Raw genomic sequence first — 18,522 nt, 5'->3', positions numbered from 1 at the left:
GAAGAACTACATGGCATAGACCTGAACAACAGGAAGTGGAGGAGATAGAATCAGCAGATGCTGTAACCCCGGCCCGTCACGTTAATGTATGCCACACACAGAACTCCAATCCAATGACTTCAACAGCAGATATTTTTAAAAACGACCTTGTTTGCAGCATAGAGATACCAGTGTAGAGCTTTATGCTCTTAACTTTTCTCTAAAAGTCCAAATAAAATGGCAACGAACAAACATGTTGAATGACTTGAACTTTGGCTTGGGATAGTTGGATTTCTTTACTGTCGTATGAGGCTGTGCATGGCTGACGTGCAGGATTCCTTCTCTTGTGATTATCTTGGGTGGATCGAGCTTCTGTTTGGAACAGGAGATGCAGCCTATTAGTCAGCCTTTGTTTACCTTCTTCAACTGTTTCTTATGTTTAAGGATACAGGATGGCAGGGTTATGGGATTTTAATGGCTTGTGAAGCGTCACAAGTGTGTGTGTGTGTACGCATGCTTTTTCTTTTTTTTTTTTTTAGGAAGGAAAATTTGTTTTTGGCATCTTAATGCTCAACGATCTCCTTAAATGGTCTACTACTGCATAGAGCTGATGGTATGTTTAGGGCAGACGTACAGCATGTACATTTCTTAAGGAGTCTTGTCATAAGGTATAAAATTTTTCCTTGACATTTCAGAACTCAAAACAAACCTCCCTAATGCAAAAATAACATTTATAGAAGCCAAGCCACCAAAAAAAAAAAGGGGAAAAAAATGGAAAAGAGAGAGTTTCTACTTCGCTTAACAGTTTAATTCTACTCATCACCACACCATATAGGCTACTTTATATTCTTAATTCAGTTTGACTATGTCAAAGCACAAGTTCACATAATGTATGAAATGCATGTGAAATTAAACTGTTAGGAAATGAATCTGATCTGTATCAATTCAATTCATCTTTATTTCTTTAGCCCTTTTACAATGTAGATTGTGTCAAAGCAGCTTAACATAGAAGATTATAGAAGAAACTGAAACAGTGTCAGTCGAGTATCACTATTAGTATCAGTATAATAGATCTGTGCAATAGGGTTTCTAGGACATTGCTAGAACACACTGCTACCTCAACTCTATTTGGAATTATTTTTAATTCAAAATATTGTGACATTGGATATGTTCTTAGAAGAAAATGGATAACCAAGCTGTAATTGAGCATTTGTAGTCAAGAAACGGTGCTTACTCATAAATAGAGTGGAACTTGTGCTTTGTGTAAAAACTTACAAAAGAATGATTACAAAGGAAGTTGAAAAGGGAAAAAGGCATACTAGGACCTCATTCATTCATTCACCGCCAACTTATCGAGCATGTTTTACACAGCGGATGCCCTTCCAGCCACAAACCATCTCTAGGAAACAACACACACACACACTTATACACGATGGACAATTTAGCCTTCCCAATTCACCTGTACCGCATGTCTTTGAACTGTGGGGGAAACCGGAGCACCCGGAGGAAACCCACGCAAATGCAGGGAGAACATGCAAACTCCACACAGAAACGCCAACTGACCAAGCCGAGGCTCGAACGAGCGACCTTCTTGCTGTAATCGACTTTCTCGCTATACTAGGACCTCTTTAAAATAATTATTTTAAAACATAAAATGTTTTAATAATAATTTTTTTCAAAATTTTTTCATGCAATATAAAGATTATGTTACAGGTTCTGAAAGGAACGATTAATGCAATATAATTGTATGGAGTGTGTAGACCACTCTCATTAATTGAAGCTTTGGTCAAATATTTGGGTTCAATTTTAGATCAGACCAGCTTATACGACAGACTGATGCATTTTTTCTCTTCAACATCTATACATACATCTAAAGGAAAAAATGACTTCAGCTAAATTGCTGCAAACAATTTATATATGTTGAATTAAATTTAGTAATCTCCAACTTAATTTGTTTGTTTAAATTTAGCCCAAATAAATTGTTTACATCCACTTAACTTAAAAAAATAGTAATTCCAAGGAATCATCTTTGAATATTGTTTTTTAAGAGTATAAACTCTTTTTCTCTCATTTTTATGTAAATTTGTATTATTTGTTTTGACGGCTAACCAGGTACAAAAAAGGTTTTCTCTGTTAATACATTTTGTATACATAAAAGCAATTCAGTTCTTTATATTTACTTCACATTTACATTTAAAAAGCAGTGACCATGTTTGTTGGTGTCTGATTGACAAATGCATTCTTTAGTGTGATTAATCTGAACCTTTTATGCATCACTTTTTAGGTATTAAGGGGAAGAGTCCCTTGTGTTTATTTTTCTCCCTTTCAGTTATTTGGACAGTGGTTAACTTAACATTTTATTTAATGTAAAAGTTAAAAGCAGGGCTTTTTATTTTGCAGTTTTCCTTTGACAGTTTAATAAAACATTTGTCATGGTTCTTATACAGACATTACTTTTAGTTATCCTATTGATTTTTTGATGCACCTCATACACAAAATAATGATGGGATCTGGGATCAATATTTATGAGTATCTATGCACAATTTTGTGTACACTTGGGAATGTATGAGAAATTAAAACACACTGAACTAATTTAAAATATTAGACTGGCCATTCTTTTGGTCAACATCATGCTCATTTTGATGTTCATCTTTCAACTTGAGAGTAAAACCAAAACACGGGTCCAACAACAACATCTGCTGTTGCCAAATGAAACTTAATGGGACTTTGGGGCCCGGAACTGCCAACTTCAGGGAACCAGAGACAGCACCTCCAGCAGGATAAAGACTTTACCAGGCTCAAACTTATTCTTCCAGATTTTCTGTGCTGATTGATCCATCAGCTTTCAGGAACCCAAACTCCTTATGGAAGATGAAACAAATCAAGATCTCTATAACAATTAAAAATACAAAAGAAAATTAAACCAGATCATTAGTTACTTACAATATCTACCCATGAGCTGTCATAAATTTTTATTGCTTGACATTCGCTCTTTGTTGTCTATATATTTTATCTCTATTCCATTCTTATTTGGACAGCGTTGCACATTCAAAGAAGTCCTCTAATTTAATATTTGAGCTTTAAAATGGTTAACACAAATGAGATACACTACCTGACGAAAGTCTTGCCGTTAATCCCAGTTGTAAACAATAAATAATACTTCTAGTTGATCATTTGGAAAAGTGACAGAATGTAGATTTTACAGATGAATCATCTGTTGAACTGCATCCTAATAATCACAAATATTGCAGAAGAACTATTGGAACCCGCATGGACCCAAGATTCTCACTGAAATCAGTCAATTTTGTTGAAAGAAAAGTCATGGTTTGGGGTTACACTCAGTATGGGGTGTGCGATAGATCTGCAGAGAACAACATCAACAGCCTGAGGTATCAAGACATTTGTGCTGCCCATTACATTACAAACAAATTCTTCAGCAGGACAGCGCTCCTTCTCATACTTCAGCCTCCACATTAAAGTTCCTGAAAGCAAAGAAGGTAAAGGTGCTCCAGGATTGGCCAGCCCAGTCACAAGACATGAACATTAATGAAAATATCTGGGGTAAGATGAAGGAAGAGGCATTGAAAATGAATCCAAAGAATCTTGATGTACTCTGGGAGTCCTGCAAGAACGCCTTCTTTGCCATTCCAGATGACTAAACTAATAAGTTATTTGAGTCATTGCAGAGATGTATGGATGCAGTCGTATAAGCTCATGGGAGTCATACACAATATTTATATTCTGTACTGTACATTACTTTTGTTACGTGGCAAGACCTTTGTCTAAGCAGTCAGATTTTACTGTCCTAATTAAATAATTAAAATTAAGGCATGATCATATTCTATTTTGGTAAAATAAGCATAATCTGGAGGCCTGATAGACTTCTGATACCAAATGATTAACTAGAAGTCAAGTTATTATTTGTTGTTCCTAAAACTTGCATAGGCGACAAGATAGGTAGTGTATATTCATCTCAGTAGATAACAAAATGTTAAAAACAGTCAACAGATTTTAAGCATTTAAAAAAATGGAACCATTCTTAATTTCAGATTGTGAGAAGGTTCCTTACTAGGGTGGAAGGGTTCCGTGTGCAGACTTTTTGCTGGCACCTCTCTAAAGCTCTTTCTGTATAAAATTACATAAATAAAGCACAATTATGAAACATCTCTTAAAGTGAATGACATGAAGACTAGCTTTATGCCAAAGGAGATTACTTTGGCTTCATGGAAATCTTTTTAAAGTGCTTATGGAAAGAGCACAATGTGCACAAAGATATTTTTTTCTTGTGGTGAATCATTTTAGATGTTCCTCTTCAGGTTCATCTTCATGCTCTCATAAACCAGAATATGCTTAATGAAAATAACACATTTTTAGAATTTGCAGTGATGCAGAGTGGTGTGGCTGTACACAATTGTCAAGCTGTATTATCTAACCTTAAACTAATTTACTTGAAACCTTTATAAAATGGATATTATCCTTTCAAGATCATGTCAACAATAAAAAGTGCATCTTTCTATGCACCTTCTAAATGGACTGGGAAAGGTTTATAAGCTAGGTTTCGAACTCAGGACACCCATCATGCAGATGTCCCATATTGGTCAATTGCCCACAAGGCTATAGGTGCCAACAGGAAAAATTTACTTCCAAAATAGACAGTACAAACATGCTACCACTTCATTAGCAATTATTTGTTTACGCTCTTGTTTTAAGGGATTCTTGTCTCACGTGTCCTAAAATGGGGGGCCAAATTATTTTGATTGCACACTGGTCGCAGGATGCAGTATATAGTGCTCAGCATAATTGAGTACACCCCATTTTGAAAATGAATGTTTTTATCCATTTCTCAGTGAATATAGGCACTGTATTTTGGTGAATTTAAACAAGACAGATTTATTAAACAGATATATTTATTAAAATAATATTTTAGCCACCAAACATATTTAGAAATGTAAAGGTAATACATTTAAATTCAAACAAAATATTGCAAAAAAACAGGTTCAACAAAATGTTTAATTTTTTTTGCTGCTCTTGACTTTTCCTCTTTTTTAAAATTTGTATTTAATATTTTTCTATGTATATATATATTAGATTAGTCAGTATTGAAGCCAAATCTGGAGTTTATTTATATATATATTTATATATATATATATATATATATATATATATATATATATATATATATATATATATATATATATATATATATATATATATGCACAAATATAATATTGTATAGCTTCCTATTAAAATATGAATTTAAAAGATAGATTTGTGAGGGGTGTACTTATATATGCTAAGTACTGTATATCAAAATACATGCCGTGACAAGAACCAAAAAAATAATAATAATAATAATTCCTTTACCCATCAATGAAGTTATTCTGGTCACACTAATAAATGTTTGTGTGTTTGTTTTCCCAATATGTTTGCCTGCTTTTTGAAAACGGAGTGTGATCGTGTGCTTTGGTCTGCAGAATCTTGGGGCAGGATTTTGATACGCCACACTTGCTTATGATCACTAGAGCTCAGACTACAAATCCAAATAAGAAATATTTAACTACACTTTTTTATGGCAGAAGGAGTTTGTTAGATTTACCTTTTACCATCATGTATTTCGATAAAGATGCAAGCAACATGGTCTGTTTCTTGTCTGTTAAAAATCTCAATCTGAGAGAAACTGTACACAATTGTCAAGTTGTATTATCTAACCTTCAACTTATTTACTTAAATCTGTTACAGTAGAGTTGTAACAGACAAAAACATTGTTGGCTGAACCCAGCATTACAATACTATCTTCACAGGAAAGAAAATGTTGCTGTCACAAAGACCCCAAAATGACAAGCAATATATAATTCTTAGTGATTTTTTTTTCTTTCATTTTATACTAATGCCTATGTTATATGATGGGACTTGCTGAAACAATAATTTAGAAGTCGTGAATTGAATTTCATCTGGCTTCCAGAAATACATGCTCTTGCTGAGCAGAGCACCAGAACAACATTGACAAACACACACTCACTACAGCGAATCAGCCAATCACTGTGGACCTCCCAAAGAGCCAAAGAGTCTTTTGGCTGGTAAACAAGGCTTTCGAGTTTGTAACCCACCTCAAAACATCTATTTAAGTGTTGTTTTCCCAAATGTTCCATTTTCAGCCAGGCCATCTTATCACTATCTTCATTAGGAACTGCGTCATGTTTTGGGAGACGAATTGATTGAGTCACCGTGTTCAGCAAATGAAGTTATCATAGATTTTCCAATACTCATCTTCTGCATGGAGGGATGGAGAGCTGAGATATCGAAGAGTCCTCTGCTATACGGCTTGATTTCAGTAGTGGGAACCCAGGGAGAAGCTAAAACGCTATCACAAACTACACGCATAGAAGCACAGCAGAGGTTAATTGCCATTTCCTTCTGAGGATGTTTACCAATAACTTCAGTGTTTTCCTTTTCCATCTGGTCACTCAAGCTGTTTTCCAGGATTTCACAGTTCAATAGAAAAGCTGAGCGAGAACGTCATCAATGTCTTTCGGTGTCAGGAAAGTGTTTTTACTCTGATGTGCTAGCCAAATGCTTGAAGTAATGAAGTATTAATATTATGGCTAACAGATGACACTCCCCTCCACTTGCATTCTTTGGTTTTAGCATCATCTTGGTCAGAACGTTCCACACTTAAGATATCCTAAAGGTAGAATTACACACCACTAATAAAGAGTTTATACGGTAACCAAATGTCGGCTGCATAGCTATACAGAACATCATTAGGAGCTCTGCGCACCCCGAAATCTATGTAAACTCCTTCCTGATGTCTCACTCACACTGATTTCGCACATGCATAATTCAAGCAGGATTGGAGAAAGCATATGTAAATTGCAAAAATGAAGCTGGGAAATTATTCCGAAATTGCTCCAATGACAAAAACAGGTTCAAACACACTGAAGCGGTATACAAACTGCAGCCACAGATTTGGAATGCGTTCAGAGCTTTGAAGCAAAATAGGGGTGTATTACTGAGTTGAACGCTGTGAAGCTCTAGGTTTCCGAGTTTGAAAGGAGGCCTGCAGATGCGGTGATTATGTGTGATGAAAACCAGAAAGAATTGCTTTAGTGACAACAGCTTCAATCAACATGCATTTTGATTTTAAATTAGGCTTAAATGCAGAAAGTAAATGTACCTTAACTAGCACATGTATAATAAGTGAGTGTGGCGCAATATGTAAAGAGCTGATTATTATATTCACCACAGGTGGGGGTAGGCGATTAATCACAGGTGATTTTCATGCACATTTTGTCAGTAAAGCCTATTCTAATAAACCTCCAGAATAAGCTTTCCGATGAATCAGGGTAACAAAAAAAGGAAAACTAAGAAAACGGCTGTTTTTCAGTTTTTCATTTGCTCACAAAAAAAAAAAAAAAAAAAAAAATTGGCTTGATTTTCATTTTTTTGTTTAGGGTAGGAAATGGATGAACAACTTAAAAATTAGTATACTGTACACATGTAGGCGATGCTGAAATGCTCTTTTTCCTCTGATTGGTCAACCAAATCTAAGCTTGTGACGTCACCCTCAAAATAATAGTCTCTGTGGATCAGCTCCCAGGCTTTTAACTATTATTATTTAATTATATACAGTTGAAATTAGAATTATTAGCCCCCCTGTTTATTATTTTCCCGATTTTCGTTTAAAGGAGAGAGGATTTTTTCAACACAATTCTAAACATAATAATTTTAATAACAAAAATAGTTTATTAATTAAAATTATAAATAGTTTTAATAATTCTAATATCTGATTTATTTTTTATTTATTTACATTATTAAAAACGTAAATTAGCAGTATTACTACACATTTTTCATTGAAATAAGGTCATAGTTTGCTGTCAAACGTATGCACCTGATGCTGAGCAAAGATGGCCATTTCCGAGCAGAACCTGGTTTGCATGATTATTTCAGAGCTACTGTAGGCCTAAATAATAATAATAATAATAATAATAATAATAATAATAATTTATATATATTTATTTTTTTTATTGTTTAGTTTTTTTTAATAGTTGTTTGCAGGACCACAATAAGAACCTATTGAGCCCTGGGGCTATAACAAAGGGTACCATTTGTTTTATTTTATTTCCTCCTTTTTTAATTATATAGGATTTAATTATTGTGAATATATATATATATATATATATATATATATATATATATATATATATATATATACATATATATATATATATATATATATATATATATTTATAGAAATATTATTTTGAGGGGGGTGTCATCAGAGAAAAAAGGATGTTTCAGCACCGCCTACATGTGTATAATGAATTTTATCAGTTTTCCTATCCTAAACCAAAAAACGGTACACAAGCCAAAATCTCGTTTTTTGTTGTTTTTTTTTTCCAAACGAAAAACTGAAAAACAGCCGTTTTATTAATTTTCCTTTTTTGTTTGAAAACTATTAAATGGGTGGAAGATACCCTACAGAAGATAATCTTTCAATAAGTACGTTGAGATAATTGTTCTGTGATAATGACAGCTGTTTGCATTGTTTAGGGCCGCAGCCCTGCAGAGTTTACTTCCAGCCCTGCTTCAACACACCTATGTCAAAGACTATAGAAAACACAAGACATGTCACTCGTATAGTTTTGAATGGAGAACAGTGTAATGGTCAATATGGCAAATAAGGCCCCGCCTACTAGTACAGGAGCCAATCATCGATCGCTATAGACTGACATTTCACCAGGGGACCAGATATATGCTTTTATGACACTTTGGTGGTCAACAATAATACTGGAATCTCAGCGAATACTTGCTTCACACACATAAGAAATGTATCCACATAAAGCTTGAAGTCTGTACTTTTAAATGAATTAAGTGTACTTAACAACAAAAGCTTTTTGGTTTCGTAATCTGTATGAAACGAAGACTTGTAAACAAAGCGTTGCTTTCATTTCTGGAGGAGATTCACTATCAAGACCAATTTGTGGATTACTTCACAAGACCAGTGCAACCAGACAATCATTTTTCCAGAGGATGATAATGTGTAACACTGCCATAAATGAGGTTGGTTTCGAGATCTCTTTTTTTTTTTTTTGAGTCCGCATTAGCTTGGGCAACCCGAAAATATGCCGATTTAGTTTGATTCAGATGTTTAGAAATGAAACTTATGAGACAGTTGTTGTTTAATTTTATTGATGATTCCAAATATGTAATGTAATCCTAAGCTTGGCTAGCAGTTTTGAAGAATTTGATGTTTCCCCATTGAAACAAAATGCATCTGCCCGAACATACTGCCCGAGAGGCGTTTCAAAGATGGCCACTGAGTGAAATGACTTGCCTTAAAGAGACTTTGCCTAGCTGTAGGTATCAAACAAGACTAAAGCACTCAATTAGTTTGATCAGGTGTGTTTAATTAGGGTTGGAAATAAACTGTGCAGGGGTGAGGCCGTCCAGGAGTTTGACACCTGTGTACTAGTTGATTCCATAGTCGTGTTTACAAGTTATGCTGAATCAATGGAAGTAATCTAACAGTGATATGGAGGATTTTGCTTAGTTTCTTCAGATATTTGGAGTTACTGTGAGAGCACCCTGTGGCCTTTGATGAGATGTACTGCTGATCACACCATGCTTGCCTAACAAGACGTGCATAATGATCATCGCATTTGTGAATTTGATTTATCGCCCAGTCCTTAATATATGTATGGATGGATGGTTGCATAGTTTTAGACAATAAATGTTTAGTTTAGTCTGAAATGTTGAAAACAACTACCTTACGGCCCATTTCTACTAAGTGGTACGGGTCAGTATGGGTCACCTTTATCAGGCTTGCGTTTCCACTGCCAAAAGGGTACCAACGGTGGGTGTCCTGTACAACAGAATGCTTCAGTCGATGTCATACTCGCTGGAGGAAATGTCAAAGTAAAGCTGTACGGGTCGTTCACATATCATATGAGAAGCACTTCTCACAAAACAGATGCTTTATCCACATAAATACTTGTGTATAAATGTTCATGACTAACCATTCTACGAACATGATTTGATTATAGCTGCAGATCAATGAGTGCAAAATAGCCTACTGTAACGTCTGCAATTATATAAAATAAATAAATAAATGCAACATATATGAACACATACTGACCCTTACAGTCTCCGATATGTTACCAATTACAGAAAAAACCTATAGACAACATACATTTAGTCCTTATTTGGGTTCAAAAACAACATGCAACATATAGCCCACAGTTAGTGCAAACCTCTCTATATCTATATTTTATATCTTTAATTTTCACCAGCTCATGTAACCTCTTGTTAGAAAGTAATTTCGAGTTCATAATAGTCCAAAAGGTGATGATAATAGTTTAACATGGCAGTTTGTTCATGTGTTAGGTTGCTGAAAGAATCATTTGCTTCTTTGTTTTTCCAGCTTCTCCTTTGTTTTTTTAGCAATTCACTCTTGCGTTTGTCCGTTTCTGAAAGGATTGGATGTCAGAAGCACTTCAATAATCACGCACAAGTTATTATCATCAGCTCAAGAAGTTTGTTATTTTAAATATAGACTCGCACAGGAGCTCTCTCTAGAAAGTGAAACCACTCGTGCTTTAGACGTCCTTATAAACAACAACAGGACACAGGGTAGATTCTGCTCTTCTTTTTGGCTTTGTGGTTGTTCATCAAGACGACAACAAGGTTTGTTTAGGCTCTGGTCGACCATGGCTCGTTATTATATGTATATATTATTATAGTGTAATGTCTCGGCTGTGTATTTAAAAATGGAGCTTCCTTTGTTTTCATTTTCCTGGCTTGTGCATGAGCTAGCGACTTGTCTCTGTAAACCAATAGCATTCAGCTGTGCGTCTGGCTCTGCATTTTGGTACCCTTTTGTTGTGCTAGGTACCCTATCGAAATCGTACCCAAAAAGTGGTATGGTACTGTTCGCTTTTTGGTAACTTTTGACAGTGGAAACGGCTATAAAAGCTTACCGATGCGTACTGTACCATACCGTACCACTCAGTGGAAATGGGCCATTAGGGATTTTAGGAACTTGAGTAACTTTTGTGTTATTTTTTAAAATCTTGAATTTTTTTAACCAGCTGTTCCACAAAAAAAAAAAAAGATGTGGTGAAGAGTTGTTTTGTTGTGAATTCAAATAATTTAAGTTTTCTTAGTCTGAAAAGCTGTTGGTAGTCGCACACAAATCCTTTAGCAGGCAAGTCAAAATATATGCATTCTTTAGTCAGGGCACACCAGTCTAATACTTGTGCTTAAAAATCAAATAGCTGTTTAATGCTTTATTTTAAAGAGATATATCATCATCATTATTATTATTATTATTATTAATATTAATAATAATAATATAAATATTTCTACAAATACATAGATCCCGGCACTTTGAAAAAATGTTTCCTTTTTTTGTCTTCGTTAAAACAAGAAAGCTAAAAATATCCTATGGTGAAAAAATAAAGCAAACAACAAACGTTTGAAACATTGAGTAAAAGAGAAATCACAAAAAGACACATAAAACCATAACGCAATTGAAAAAGAAATTCTACATCCTTTACAAACACTATGGCCCAATAATTTAAGAAAATAGTGTCTCTAAAACGTTCATATTGCTTTGTACCTTCATCAGTGCCCTTTAGGGAGTTCAGCAATACAGTGCTGTGAAGTCTTCACGATCGCCAGAAGGGGGGACGCCTTGCCCTCCTCGGGCTCTGCGCTGACCTCCACCAGGAGGTCTTGAGGTTGCCAACATATCTGCTGACATCTTTGAGGAGAGAGTCTGGTTATTAGCTAGTTTAATCCTCAGCGTAATGTCTTTATGTGTTCTTTTGGCAGTAGAGAAAAATACAAGGTATAGTTACTATTCCTCATAATCATGGAGTACTCACCATTGTTGCATTTAGCATTATTACTCTCTAAGATATTATTACTATTACTATCACCATCACGGATACACCGAGTGTATCATGTGTCATGTGCGCATGTGTGTGTGTGATCGTGTGAGTCAATGTTCAGTGCTCAGAGCTTGTTTTCTCAAAAGAGAAGCTAGGCAGAGTCAATAGCTTGGAGTTCGGAATGCCCTCTTGAGGCAGCGTCTCTCCTCCTCCTCCCAAATCAAACGAGTCCTTGGAGTCACTGGAGGGAGCGCGCCTCCTCAGGCAAGTGTCCCGGCTTGGCAATGGAGGTGGCACAATCCCTAGAGCAGGGTGAAATCCTCCTGGTAGTTCCGGATCCTCAGGTGGATCCACTGAAATGCACGGTGGACTCATCTTCTTCTTGCGGCCACGGGGAGAAGATTGTTGCTGGAGGCTGTTGGCTCGTGATACAAACCCTGATGATATGGAACTGCGCTGCGGACTACTTTCCACAGACGAGCATACTTCGATGGAGTGCCGGCGTGGGTCGTCAAGCCACGACAAAGGCCGCGGTAACAGCAGAGCTCGCTGGCCTTGAGTGTCCACGCTATGGTATTTCTTAAGCTGACGTTTTGCACCTTGATCTCCTGTCTCTCCTCGGTTGACATCATCGCTTCTCCCTGTGAGTCCTGCTCGGATAATTCGAGATACCTCCTGATCCACCGAGTCCACATCCTCATGCTTCCTGTAGTCTGGTGGTGGTGGTGGTGGTGGTGGTACAGGTGGAGAGTGGGAACTCCTGGAGAACACATTGTACTGGTCGTAGGGGTTGTGCTGCGTGTGGACACTAGGTCGTGAAGGTTTTGGGGAGGCGCCTGGTGTGGCAGGGACCAGAAAGAGGGAAGGCTGGTGCTGCTGCTGAGGTGGAAGGGGGTCCGACAGTTCCCTGAGCCCCAGGGGACCCTCAGATTCCCCTCCCTCTGTGTATAGCGTCTCCTGAGAGTCAGCACTCACTGCCACCTGAGGAGAGCAGGGACGGGGGGAGGTGAGGGGAAGGTAGGGGGTAACATTAGGGATTAGGACATGAACAGGTGAAAGGGAGACTGGTTAGTATGAGATGTTAAGGGGTGTAGAAGCAAGTGGTAGGGAAGGGGAGCCATGGAGTTAGAGTGGAGTTCACCATTAGCATTGCACTCCACAAGCTCTCTGCTTTGAAGAATTGGAGGTGAAATTAGAAAAATAGATTGAAAAAACACCTCAGGGCATCTTTCTTGAAAGCATTTGCAGCCCCAATCAGAGGTAGCTATCATTTAGAATGTGATGTTCTTCTTCTTTTTAAAAGTTTGTATCAAACTTGAAAGTATCAAATGAAGTAACTGACCACAAAACATACCAAAATGCCACAACCAACAAAAAAAATAGTGCTTAAATTGTGCTAGAAAGTTCATTAAAACGTGCTTAAGTAATATCAGTTGCACATTCTGAAGTAACATTCCTAGTTAAGCAACCAGTGAACCACTAGTTAAAAACATTCTCAGTCCCTTCCTTCTCATGGGCAGTCCAAGGCATGGGCTTCCAGGGCTTATACCACAATTTGTTTTTTAAAGTCATGTAATTCTGTAGGCATCTGCTGTATAAATCAGACATAATGAAGAAACTAGAGAATCTATTGATTCAGTCAGAGTTGCACTCCATCCAAATGCAATAAGCACTGACTACTTCACGGGCAAATTAAATATACATTTGTATTCAAGTCTGACCACTGGCAGCTCTTGGCAAATTGTTTTATATAAAAGCCATGAACTTCACAAACTTCACATTTGGTCTAACAACTATTTTTTTCTCTCTAAAACACTCACTTAAATAACTTGCCCCCCCACTAACTATGTTCAATTAGAGCTGTTTCATTGTAAATAAACAGTTAAATGGTCAGTAATATGTTTTATTATTATTATTTACAAAATAAAAATTTAATTGTATACATTAGCAGCAAATACATTAGCAAACAGTTCAACTTATTAAAATTAATAGCTATTATAATGAAATAGAATCAAGCTATCAAATCTCATAGCCGTTTCTTCACTGTAAAACTTACACATTCTGATTTAATAGCAATGATTGAATCTCTTATTTATTTATATTTTTTCTTTTCATTACATTAAATAATAGGTGTCACTTTAAAAATGCACACATCTAACGTTATAATGAAAGCATTTGAATGCTTTCCTAACTTTTTATGCTCATTTAGGACGAAATTAGTTGTGTTTGAAAAACAAAACCCACCAAGATCGACATCTTTAGATATTATTATTAATATGTCTGTTTAAACACGCACCCAAAACCCAGACTTTCACTCCGCTTCAAATCGTGTGTACAGAATCCATTTGGGAAACAGCATCTATTTATCACTATGGAGCACGTCAGCTGACAGTCATGCACCATATATGACTGTTTTGAGGATTGCATATAAAGGGGCGACGGCACCTGTAATGAAAAGGAAAGAGAATCCCGCCATTTTCATGCCTAAACAAAGCGTAAGCACAGAACAGACTCACATTTAAGAGCAAGGGGTGGCCCCTGGTGGTTTGGCGGTATGGGTTGCCTATTGGGAGGCTCGGCTCTTTAATGTTTATTTGACACCTGTAGAGAAAGACTGAAAATATGGGAGGAATACGGGAAAATACTTTCACGCAATGATAGCGAGATATAACTGTAAAATACGGGAGAATCCCAGGAAAAACGGGAGGGTTGACAGGTATCGTCCTAACGTCTCAGTATATTGATGGGGACTCTATACTGCTCAGTGTGTGAGACATTAAACCGAGGTCCCGACTCTCTGTGGTCATTAAAAATCCCAGGATGTCCTTTGAAAAAGAGTAGGGGTTTAACCCCGGCATCCTGGCCAAATTTTCCCACTGGCCTGTGTCCATCATGGCCTCCTAACCATCCCCATATCATAACTGGCTTCATCATTCCGTCTCCTCTCCACTAATCAGCTGATGTGTGGTGTGCGGTCTGGTGCAATACGGCTGCCATCACGTCATCCAGGTGGATGCTCCACACTGGTGTTGGATGAGGAGATTCCCCCAAATGTGTAAAGCGAGTCTAGACAGGCGCTATGTAAATTTAAGGAATTATTATTATTATTATTATTATCATTAATATTATTATTATTATTAAAATGATACCGTGTAGGTGTGACATTTCAGGTATTGTTAAGCATATATTACCAAAATATTTAAATCAAATGATGATATATCATATGCAGTTTGGGATGAGCCCCCAAAGCCCACTGACTCTTGAACTGCCCTTCTTCATTTCTTCGTTGCATTCACTGATTGGAATTTCACTGTGTGCACTTTCAACCAAATCAGTAAGTGTACAGTATACTGGAGAAATTAGCAAAGATTTTTTTTTGTCTTCATGTCTCCTCTTTGACATGAGCTAAGCTGAAGAGTTCTAAACTGATACACTGCCTGAGTAGCAGTACTGTACATGCTGCTGCTGCTGTGGGTGAAGTCACAAAGGTGAAAACTTACGATATCAATTGCACTTTCAGAGAAAAAAGTTTGTAATAGGTTTATTGTTTTACTGTAACTAGGGCAGAGAAACATTTACCCTAGGGCAAAACTACAGGCACTGTTTGGCAGACTGCACTCTGAGCCACTGGGCTACCGCAAGACCACAAAACCCACGTCTCTTCCTAGAGTCTCTCTTCTCAGAACTCTCCCTAAAACTCTTTTTTTTTTTTTTTTTTTTTTTTAAGCGAGGGAGTCTGAGAGAAGCACCAGCCCAGTAGGAGAGAGGTGGGTGGGTGTTTTGGAAGGGACTAAAGGTCAAGAGGAACCGTGTAAAACTTGAAAAGTTAGTCAATGTGAAGTACTGTGTGAGACCAAGCCATGAGAGTCCCTGTTTTGTTTTGAAGCGTGTAGTTTTGAAGCTATGCTGCCCTCTAATGGCAGGAAACTGTTTTTACATTAGGATAGCAAATTGCTTGCAAACTGACTAGACTAAAAAAATAAACTTTTAAAATTAATTCTAATACATATTAAAAATTATATCTCATATACACTTATATATATCATAAATATAACACAAAATAATATATTGTTAAACAATAACAGAATACGAACATAATAATGTTTTTTTTTCAAATATAAATGAAATTCACCATTTCAAATTAAACTTACGTTCCTTTCAAAGACAAACATAAACACACTATCAGAGATCATTTCTTGAGCTTGCAACTAATTTGAGCATCTGAGCCCACAGATTATACACATTAACTTCCCCTTGATCTTTAACCTGCAGTTTTGGTCTTTCAGTAGCCATGGTGAAATGCATCGGGCTGGAGGAACGGGGTTTAAGGGGTGTGGTGGGAGAAAGCGGGACAAAGTTGGGGATGGAGTTCAAGGATCTGTGGAAAGTGCACTGAAGGCCAGCTGAATCAAGCAGCCCAATCCGGCTCTCTCAGAAACAGGAGTATCTGTGCCTCAGGAGCAGCTCGGGGTCAGGCTTGGGTTGAACCATGCTGAGCTGCTCGGAGGAAGTCACATTACAGGGTACGCAGGCCAAATAGTTGCAGAAAAAGAGGAGAGAATGCAGGAAGGATTAAGAGAAGAAATATACTAGCCAGAGGGTGAAATCAACAGTGCAGAGCTGTCAGACTGCATACCAGCCACATTCGCATAAGTCTCCAATCACATTACATAAAGAAGGCAAGGGATATGAGGCATTTTCAGAGTCGAGAAACGAGAGAGAAAATTAATCTTTTACAAACCTAGTGAGTTGCCTATAGATGGTAAATTTAAACATTTTAAAAGTCTATGTTGCTTTCAATACATAGTTTATTCTAACTTTAAAATCTGGCTAAGTTAAGTTTTTCATTCATCATTTATTTTCTTTTTGGCTTAGTCCCGTTATTAATCTGGGGTTGCCACAGTGAAATGAACCGCCAACTTATCCAGCATATATTTTATGCAGCGGATGCCCTTCCAGTCGCAGCCCAACACTGGGAAACACCCATACACTCTTGCCTTCACACACATACACGGCATGTCTTGGACTGTGAGGAAAACTTGAGCATCCGGAGGAAAATTGGAGCACCCGGAGGAAACCCACGTGAACACGAGGAGAACATGCAAACTCCACACAGAAATGCCAACTGGCCCAGCTGAGGCTCGAACCAGCGACCTTCTTGCTGTGAGGTTGTGAGATCGTGCTAACCACTGAGCCATCGTGTCGCCCAAGTTAATATTTTTTACACCAAATTATCCACTTATTACACCATAAATGTCACAATTATGAGATATTAATACTTTTATTTAGCAATGATGCATGAAATTACTCGAAATACAATCAATCAAAAGATAATAACTGTTCTGCAGATAACATTGAAAAGATACCTAAATGAAAATGCAGAGATGCACATCAATTTTGAAAATGTGTGCATTAAAAGCGCTTAATGCACACAACTAGGTAGGATAAACTTTTTATCTGATAAGAAAGAAAGCTCATTAGCTATGATTAAAGGTGCAGTATGTAAGTTTGACACCCAGTGGTTGAACTAGGTATTGAAATTCTGGATCAAAACCAACACAAGCGCAGGTTGCCAGATTGATTACCAACAGCGAGACTACTGAGCCTAAAGGCTGATTTATACCATGTTCTAAATAAAAATAACAGCACATGGTAGAAGGAATATTTTCCATATTAAAAGGAGTTTTTGATCTAACCAACACCTCGAATTGATATATGGCTATACATATTGATATATGGCTTCTATTTCTCACAGGTGAACACCAGGATAAACTGATCACCTCAGGTACACCTCATGTGCTTTATTCAGTGTTAAATGCTAACAATGTGAGTTTGAATGCCATTTCACATGACATTTATTGCCATATTACTGAGAGCTGCAGCAGAAAGTTCCCCTCAGATCATGAAAATAAAATAAACCATTTGAAATTGAACTTTAGAACTGTGACTCACTATTAGTGATTCAGCATGTACATTTAATAACATTAAAGAGAATTTATATGTATCAAATAGATTATAAACCCTCCACCGGAGGTCGCTTTTTGGTCACTGACGCATGCTTTGAGAGTCTTCCTGACTGAATGAATGAAATATGTGGTTTTCCAACAAGGCAACCCGAGGTGCTGAATTATAATTGGGTAAGCTGGCATTGAGCAGGTTTAAAAAAACAAACAAAAAAAACAGAAAGCGTTCCAGCACGGAAAAAAAAAACATTTTCAAAGCAGACTTCAGCATTGTTTTCCAGATAAACAAGAATGTTCACTTGGCATGTTAATATCTGCAAACATATTATGATATTTTTATGTTTTAGAAGAGTCAAAAACGTACATACAGCACCTTTAAAATACAATTACCAAATAAATTCGAGCAAATAACATCTGATTTTTGTTTTAAAAGTGATGCTAAAAATGGGTATTATGAAACTGCATTAATGGACAAACCAGGTGATCGACCACATTTCACAACATCTTAAATGATGTTTGGGTCATTCTCCTACCACAGAAAATTCTACAACGGTTTTGATATCTGGCATTAGTTTATCAGAAAGTGGAAATTTTGTTCTCTTTGACTGATTGGATGGAAACAGTGTTTTGCTCACAAAATGATTTGTGCAATATTCCAGTTTTGCGCATAAGTCTAATTCACTAATGCT

At 36.8% G+C, this 18,522-nt stretch overlaps 1 protein-coding gene across 1 annotated transcript in view; it reads right to left on the bottom strand.

Moving 5' to 3' along the window:
- Positions 1–11,251: 11,251 nt before the first annotated feature.
- The window catches only part of cacna1g (calcium channel, voltage-dependent, T type, alpha 1G subunit), a 219,791-nt gene continuing 212,520 nt past the window's right edge, over positions 11,252–18,522 (bottom strand). Inside the window, exon 37 of the mRNA XM_056470083.1 lies at positions 11,252–12,851. Within this exon, the coding sequence (XP_056326058.1) occupies positions 11,988–12,851 (864 nt within the window). The 3' untranslated portion in view covers positions 11,252–11,987. The remainder of the gene's footprint in view (positions 12,852–18,522) is intronic.

Source organism: Danio aesculapii, chromosome 12 (assembly GCF_903798145.1).
Source record: "Danio aesculapii chromosome 12, fDanAes4.1, whole genome shotgun sequence".
NCBI classification, from domain to species: domain Eukaryota; kingdom Metazoa; phylum Chordata; class Actinopteri; order Cypriniformes; family Danionidae; genus Danio; species Danio aesculapii.
This window is presented reverse-complemented; position numbering and strand designations above follow the sequence as displayed.